Source organism: Malus sylvestris, chromosome 17, assembly GCF_916048215.2.
Source record: "Malus sylvestris chromosome 17, drMalSylv7.2, whole genome shotgun sequence".
Classification (NCBI taxonomy): domain Eukaryota; kingdom Viridiplantae; phylum Streptophyta; class Magnoliopsida; order Rosales; family Rosaceae; genus Malus; species Malus sylvestris.
The window spans coordinates 7,779,655-7,787,698 of record NC_062276.1 but is presented as its reverse complement, the minus strand read 5'-3'; the positions used below and the strand labels follow the sequence as shown (position 1 = coordinate 7,787,698).

The 8,044-nt window shown below is 41.9% G+C and overlaps 1 protein-coding gene across 2 annotated transcripts; it reads left to right on the top strand.

Annotated features, from left to right (window-relative positions):
• Positions 1–4,205: 4,205 nt before the first annotated feature.
• On the top strand, positions 4,206–8,002 carry LOC126610289 (uncharacterized). 2 transcript variants are annotated; one of them, XM_050278301.1, is made up of 5 exons: positions 4,206–5,264; positions 6,223–6,756; positions 6,880–7,080; positions 7,375–7,532; positions 7,605–8,002. In XM_050278301.1, exons 1-3 carry the CDS (start codon positions 4,389–4,391, stop codon positions 6,988–6,990), a joined length of 1,521 nt encoding a protein of 506 aa, XP_050134258.1. In that variant the 5' UTR covers positions 4,206–4,388; the 3' UTR covers positions 6,991–7,080; positions 7,375–7,532; positions 7,605–8,002. The 2 variants fall into 2 exon arrangements, with proteins under 2 accessions (XP_050134258.1, XP_050134257.1); XM_050278300.1 differs by having other exon boundaries at positions 7,375–8,002.
• The last annotated feature ends 42 nt before the right edge of the window (positions 8,003–8,044 follow it).

The following is an 8,044-nucleotide window of genomic DNA, read 5'->3' as shown; positions in this document are numbered from 1 at the left end:
GCGAAGACCTTTAGATTCCAACACTTCTCTCCAAAGGTTAAGCTTTGCATTTACCCCTTCCTGAGTTTCATCTATCAACACTATATCGTCTGCGAAAAGCATACACCAAGGAATATCACCTTGAATATGTCCTGTTAACTCATCCATTACCAACGCAAAGAGGTAAGGACTTAAGGATGAGCCTTGATGTAATCCTACAGTTATGGGAAAGCTTTCGGTTTGTCCTTCATGAGTTCTTACGGCAGTCTTTGCTCCTTCATACATATCCTGTATAGCTTGGATATATGCTACTCGTACTCCTTTCTTCTCTAAAATCCTCCAAAGAATGTCTCTTGGGACCCTATCATACGCTTTTTCCAAATCTATAAAGACCATGTGTAAATCCTTTTTCCCATCTCTATATCTTTCCATCAATCTTCGTAAGAGATAGATTGCCTCCATGGTTGAGCGCCCTGGCATGAACCCGAATTGGTTGTCCGAAACCCGTGTCTCTTGCCTCAATCTATGCTCAATGACTCTCTCCCAGAGCTTCATTGTATGACTCATTAGCTTAATTCCCCTATAGTTCATGCAATTTTGTACATCGCCCTTATTCTTGTAGATAGGCACCAAAGTGCTCATTCGCCACTCATTCGGCATCTTCTTCGTTTTCAAAATCCTATTGAAAAGGTCAGTGAGCCATGTTATACCTGTCTCTCCCAAAACTTTCCACACTTCGATTGGTATATCGTCTGGGCCTACTGCTTTTCTATGCTTCATCTTCTTCAAAGCTACACCCACTTCTTCCTTCCGGATTCTACGATAAAAAGAGTAGTTTCTACACTCTTCTGAGTTACTCAACTCCCCTAAAGAAGCACTCCTTTCATGTCCTTCATTGAAAAGATTATGAAAATAACCTTTCCATCTGTCTTTAACCGCGTTCTCTGTAGCAAGAACCTTTCCATCCTCATCCTTGATGCACCTCACTTGGTTTAGGTCATTTGTCTTCTTTTCCCTTGCTCTAGCTAGTTTATAGATATCCAACTCTCCTTCTTTGGTATCTAGTCGCTTATACATATCGTCATAAGCCGCTAACTTAGCTTCTCTCACAGCTTTCTTCACCTCTTGCTTCGCTTTTCTATACCTTTCACCATTTTCATCGGTCCTATCCTTGTATAAGGCTTTACAACATTCCTTCTTAGCCTTCACCTTTGCTTGTACCTCCTCATTCCACCACCAAGATTCCTTTTGGTGTGGGGCAAAGCCCTTGGACTCTCCTAATACCTCTTTTGCTACTTTTCGGATACAACTAGCCATGGAATCCCACATTTGGTTAGCTTCCCCCTCTCTATCCCACACACACTGGGTGATTACTTTCTCTTTGAAAATGGCTTGTTTTTCTTCTTTTAGATTCCACCATCTAGTCCTTGGGCACTTCCAAGTCTTGTTCTTTTTTCTCACTCTTTTGATATGTACATCCATCACCAACAAGCGATGTTGATTAGTCACGCTCTCTCCTGGTATAACTTTGCAATCCTTACAAGTTATACGATCCTCTTTCCTCATTAGAAGAAAATCTATTTGTGTTTTTGACGACCCACTCTTGTAGGTGATCACATGTTCTTCTCTCTTCTTAAAGAAGGTGTTGGCTAAGAAGAGATCATATGCCATTGCAAAATCCAAGATAGCTTCCCCATCCTCGTTTCTCTCCCCAAAACCATGGCCACCATGAAAACCTCCATAGTTGCATGTCTCCCTGCCCACGTGTCCATTTAAATCTCCTCCTATAAATAACTTCTCCGTCTGAGCAATTCCTTGCACCAAGTCTCCAAGGTCTTCCCAAAATTTCTCCTTCGAACTCGTATCCAACCCTACTTGAGGTGCGTACGCACTAATCACATTGATAAGTTCTTGTCCTATTACAATCTTGATTGCCATGATTCTATCTCCTACCCTCTTGACATCTACAACATCTTGTGTCAAGGTCTTGTCCACGATGATGCCAACAAAGTTTCTCGTTCTATTTGTGCCCGAATACCATAGTTTAAACCCTGAGTTTTCTAGATCCTTTGCCTTACGACCAACCCACTTAGTTTCTTGTAGGCACATAATATTTATCCTTCTCCTCACCATAACTTCGACTACTTCCATAGATTTTCCCGTCAAGGTTCCTATATTCCACGTTCCTAAACGCATTTTGCTCTCTTGAACTCTACCCTTCTGTCCTAGCTTCTTCACCCTTCCCCGTCTAATAGGATCAAAGTACTTCTTTTGTGTGTCCCGTGTAAAGTTGATAGGAGCATATGCTCCCAAACAACTTTGAGTGGAGTCGTTCGAAAAGAAGTTTCTATAGCCCCCTTGCTCATTTAACACTGTATCCGGGTGCCGATGGAGATACAGCGACCCTTGCTCACTTATCACTGTGCTCAGGCCACACAGTGCGCCACTTACGGGTGACGCCCTAGCTTTAGCGCGATTTCGTTCTGGATTCATTTTCATAAGGATTCGACGTGATCATGGAGTGCCGGCTGTCGACTACCTGACGCCCTTGACACAATTATAAGCTTAGCTAACATTAGCTAGGAGTCACTACCTTTAGTCCATTAGTCAATAAATAATCAAGATTAGAGAATGATGTTAATCACTAACAATTTTTAACCAAGCGTTATAGCCTTGCCTTCCCTTTTATATTTCTATTTATATTTATGAGGGATAGTCATGGCCTAAATAGATGTTGTTCATCAACAACTTCTTAACCTAGTAATGCTTCCTTTCCCATTGTTGAGAGAGTTACCAAATTCAAATCCCCTTAATCCGTTGGAGATCGAAACTTACATATAATAAGGATGATGATTACGGTGGATCTCTTAAGCTAATCACGCACTATTGTGAATTTTAATTTTTCTACATAAAAGTATATAACTAACTTGGATATACCGCTAATAGACGTACGACATTCTTATTTCATGGTAGTATTTTTACCCTTGTTAAAAAGGAGAGTTAATTTAACCATCACAGGATGACCTAGTGGTTCGAAACAAATTTCAAGTCGATATTTCACATGGTACGTTTTGAGTTCGATTCCTGACGTTGGTGAATCACACGATGGTGGCTAGTAGGGCTGGTTCTGTATGGGATCTCAAACCGAAAATGGGATCCCAAATCCCAAACCGATTTTTTTCGGGACAAAGTTTTGAAAACCAAAACCGAACTGAAATAAAGGTATTCCTAAATTTCGGGATTTCGGTATGGTTCGGGATTCATCGACCTCCCAGTTTCCCTACCAGCCTACACAGCCACACCTCATCTTAGATTCGTCGACCTTCCCACTCCTATCTTCATCCCTCTCATTCCTGGGCTTGTCTTTGCTGCCTTTGGGAGTCGGAGGGCTTTGCGAAGTGCATCGAACAGAATCAGGTATCGACCATTGTCGATGTGTGAGCTTTTCCATGTCTTGCCAAACGAAATCGCCATCAGAGGGCTACTCTACTTTGCAGGCTTAAGCGATGGATTTGATGTCTTGGAAGAACGATTGGGTTTCTCAGACGAATGTTGCAATGGGTATGGCGTTTTGGGAAGAGCAGGTTGCGGGTGTGGCTGCTTTTGAAGATTGAGAAAGCATTTGGAGGCCTTGAGCTTGCTTTTGCGTTTGAGGGAGTCGGTGGAGGGAGAGAAAATGTGTGGTTGTCTGTTGGATGAGAGTGCGAGTTATCAAGAAACAAAATAAAGAAGAAAGGTTCGTGAAGATGGCAGACAATAAGTCATGAGATAAAGAAAGAATAAAAAAAGGAAAAGGCAGTGAAGAAAGGTTATCGAGCAAATGAATGGTTAATTAAAGTTATCGGGCAGAGGAATGGTTGATTAAATAATATATATGTATAATCGGTTTGGATTCCCAAAGGTTATTGGGCAGAGGAATGGTTAATTAAATAATATATGTGTGTGTGTATATATATTTATATCTATTTATATATATATCGGTTTGGAATTCCCGAACAAAGAAAAATATGACACCGATTCCCGTACCGAACGGTTCCGGATCGGTTTGGGATTGGTATAAAAAAATTCAGGAATTTCGGTTCGGTATTTTTTCGGTTTGGGATCAGGATTTTTTCGGTATAGTTCGAAATTTTTGGGATTTTTTTTCAGCTCTAGTGGCTAGAGAGGTTGAAACACCTATATGAATCTTCCGATCCTGAAAAAATAGACTAACATGACGAAAGCAATCAACCTCTTCTTTGAATATCAATACTGCAGAATATTAGTACGGAACGCCGTGTCGTTTAACCAGTGACATACGGCTTGTTCTTCGGGACAAAAGCAAACTGCAGAATCCAACAAACATTTTATGTCACTGCTGACCTTGATCAGGTGGATCTACCACATGAATTCATCACCTTCTTCTTCGAATGCCAATACTGTCCCCGCGACTGCGACTGCGACTTGTTTATCATCTTCTCTGTAACTTTTTAATGTACCAGAAAATAAAACGAAAAACCAACTACGCCTGCAAAGCAATCCGATTCCAATACCTCTCTCTCTCCCTCCCGTCCGTGATGCCCAGAACCCTAACCCTCCCCCGCTTCTCGGCCCTCCTCTTAATCCTCTCCGTTTTCCTCAACCTCTACTTCCTCTTCTTCTTCCTCCACGCGCCGCCCACCGTTCTCTCCCGCTACACTCCCTCTCCCACCACGCGCCGCAACCTTGTATTTGCCATCGCTTCCTCCTCCCGCTCCTGGTCCCGCCGCGAGCCTTACCTCCGCCTCTGGAGCTCCCCCGCCTCCACCCGCGTCTTCGCTTTCCTCGACCGCGCCCCAACTGATTCCTCCGGCGACCGATCCGTCGCGACTGTCGTCGTCTCCGGCGACACCTCCCGCTTTCCGTACACTCTAAAAGGAGGGCTGCGGTCCGCGATCCGTGTGGCGCGCGCGGTCAAGGAAGTAGTCGATCGTGGCGAGCCGGATGTGAGGTGGTTCGTGTTCGGCGACGACGATACGGTGTTCTTCGTCGAGAATCTGGTGAGGACGCTGTCGAAGTACGATCACGATCGGTGGTTTTACGTCGGGAGCAACTCGGAGAGCTACCAGCAGAATGCCAAGTACTCGTTCGAAATGGCGTTCGGGGGCGGAGGGTTCGCCATAAGCCATTCGCTGGCTACGGCTCTGGCTAGGGTGTTCGACTCGTGCTTGATGAGGTACGGTCACTTGTACGGAAGCGATGCTCGGGTTTTCGCTTGCGTGGCGGAGCTCGGCGTTGGGTTGACCCATGAGCCTGGGTTTCATCAGGTTTGTTGAATTAAATTAATTTTATGTGAAAAATCAGGAAAAGTAATTAGCTTGATAAGACTTGAACGATTTATGGATGGATTATCGGAAAAAGTAATGAACTTTATAAGATTTTGATGATACGATGCAGAAATTTGGTTTTGTTAGGAAGGAAGCTTAGGAAAGTAATAGCTTTATAGAGTTTGATGAACTGAGTGTGTTTGATGAAAGCTTTGTCAACTGTTAGTAGGTTCAAGGCCGAAGGGACGGCTTCGGCTCTGTTCTATAACTCGCCTTTAGGTGGGGAGGCTCGTTCGTAGGTATCACTTAATTTTATAGGGAGCTGCAGAATGGGAGGTTACTTCTGGTACAATCTCTGTTTTCTGTGCTATGCTGAATGTGGTGTGGGGTGGGGGGCGAATAGGAATAAATAACAGTGCTTTGGCTCATAGGCCTTTGCGAAGAAACAGAATGCCTGAACATTTGAACATTAGTTAGTTGAAACGAGTTACGTCTATACCACATTTTCTGCTCCTCTGTTTCGTTACGTTTTTACTTTGGATATGATGCAATCACAATGCTGGCCTGATTTTCTAGTTTATAGTGTATTTTTATGTGCACGGCCGTTTTATAGTGTATTTTCAGTTTAATTTTTTGAAAACTGAAAGTAGATACCAAACAAGATTTCAGTTTTCAGTTTTCGAAAAAATAAAAACAAAAACTGAAAACTGAAAACGAAATGGTTATCAAATGGCCGTAAGTTAACGATTCAGTTGTTGATAGGTTGAATTTCTGATTGAGTTATGTTGGATTTCATTTAATGATAACCAAAGTTTTCATATCATGATATAGTTTTGATTGGTCTCCTATCATCTGTTGATTCCAATGTGAGCTTGTTAGCAAAGAGTCTTGTTGTGGACTTGTGTCAAGTTATGTGCTGAATCGAAGGGCACTCATTATCGTCATAATTTTTAATCAGGTTGATATGCGGGGGAATTTGTTTGGAATGCTATCTGCACACCCGTTGTCACCTCTGGTGTCCCTTCACCATTTGGAGGCTGCAGATCCAATCTTCCCAAACATGAACAAGACTCAAGCTTTGGAACATCTTTTTGAAGCTGTGAATGTTGATCCTGCCAGGATATTGCAGCAAACTGTTTGCTATGACAGTTTGCATTCGTTGACTGTTTCTGTTGCATGGGGCTATGCTATTCAGGTGTATGCTGGCAATGAACTTCTCTCAGATCTCCTTTCACTGCAGAAAACGTTTATGCCATGGAGGAGGAGCGGTAGTATCGAGGCAAGTCAGTTCATGTTCAATATGAGAGATTATCCTAGAGATAAATGTAAAAGACCAACTGTCTTTTTCCTGGAAAGTGTTGTATCCAATAGTCATGGTAGCTCGAGTAACTACACCAGGCTCAATGTAGAAAATTGCTCCAAAGAAAATGCAATAAAGAATCTGGAACAGATCAGAGTGTTCTCACAGAAGCTAGAGCTTGATGCGGAAGAGGTATTTGCTTCACTAATATAGATGTAGCTGATTTATAACTTATACCTTCTCTCTTATATTTTCTTTTGTCTTTCGTTTTAGTCAATGCCATTAATCAACTACTGTCCACTTGTTATAATTCAGATGAAGGCTCAACGCCGTCAGTGCTGCGAAATTTTGTCGTCGTTTGATGACTCCATGACTATAACCATTAGACGGTGCAGAGACAATGAGTTGATATCCATGAATATCTAGAGTTTTCTGTTGGAATAGTTGCTCTGAGGATACTTAGATGCAGAATTCAGAGAATCACACGCAGTTTGGTGCACTCATCATCTTATCAAGGTAAATTGTGATGTCATTTCTTGTTCTTATATTATGTTTGAAAAGTGCTTAGGGAAAACTGTCCACCCCGCATTGCAATCCATTCATTAAGTTGATTTATATCTTTAAGTAGTTGAAATAATGGAAAATCTGAGTTTTCCTCATTTTGTCTCTTCATTTTTCTGCTATTAAGTTCACTTGTTAGGTTCCTAAATTTTATTATTGGGAAATGGATCTACAAGTGGTCTGTTCTACGTGATATTATCGGATGTGATCTGCACTTCATAAAGCTCAAGTTCCTTTTCTTCTTGACAGGAGGAGCAGGAAGAAGAGAATATACTTGGAGATGGGCTATTTATCTTCTGATCTAAACATGGAGCAAAAATAATGCTTTTGGAACGATTTACTTGAAAACAATAAATCACAAGAAAAAGATTGCAGAAAGCGGAAGTTACTGCAAAAATCTGCCACCAGTTAAGGTTTCGATGTCTGATACTCTTGGTTAAACTCACCAGTGGCTTATTATTTGAAAATATGATGAACAGACAAAAAGGGAGGACAACGCCATTCACACGTCCGCTAGTGGAGATGACCTGAGTAAATTGGATATCCGGAGGAACGAACAGTAACTAGTGAACTGATAGGTATGTAATGTATTCATGCTGTAGAGTAACTTGCGTTTTGAGACATCAAATGATGTGGAAGAGCTTCGATTGGTTGGTAAGCATGCGAAGGAAATATTGTTGAAATGCTAGCTGCGTTTACATTCCTGCATTTAGCATGTTTTGCTGATGCCATAGATGATAAATTGTATAGGGTCTGGTTTTGTAATTTTCAAGCGTGGTGAATGCCGTACTTGGTTTCTTGCCAACCATCCATTGTCTTCCTCCTCCTTGGCCTAAACCATTGAAGTCTATTGCATTTGCATCCTCTGAATCTTCCAGTAACCCAGATGTTTAGATTTAAAATTTAATTATGTAGGTCC

What these genes read in the sequence shown, in the direction of transcription:
- LOC126610289 (XM_050278301.1), top strand. Translation starts at nt 4,389, where the DNA reads ATGCCAATACTGTCCCCGCGACTGCGACTGCGACTTGTTTATCATCTT. An exon ending in ATGAGCCTGGGTTTCATCAG is followed by an intron (nt 5,265 to 6,222) that starts GTTTGTTGAATT and finishes ATTTTTAATCAG; the next exon opens with GTTGATATGCGGGGGAATTT. An exon ending in TAGAGCTTGATGCGGAAGAG is followed by an intron (nt 6,757 to 6,879) that starts GTATTTGCTTCA and finishes GTTATAATTCAG; the next exon opens with ATGAAGGCTCAACGCCGTCA.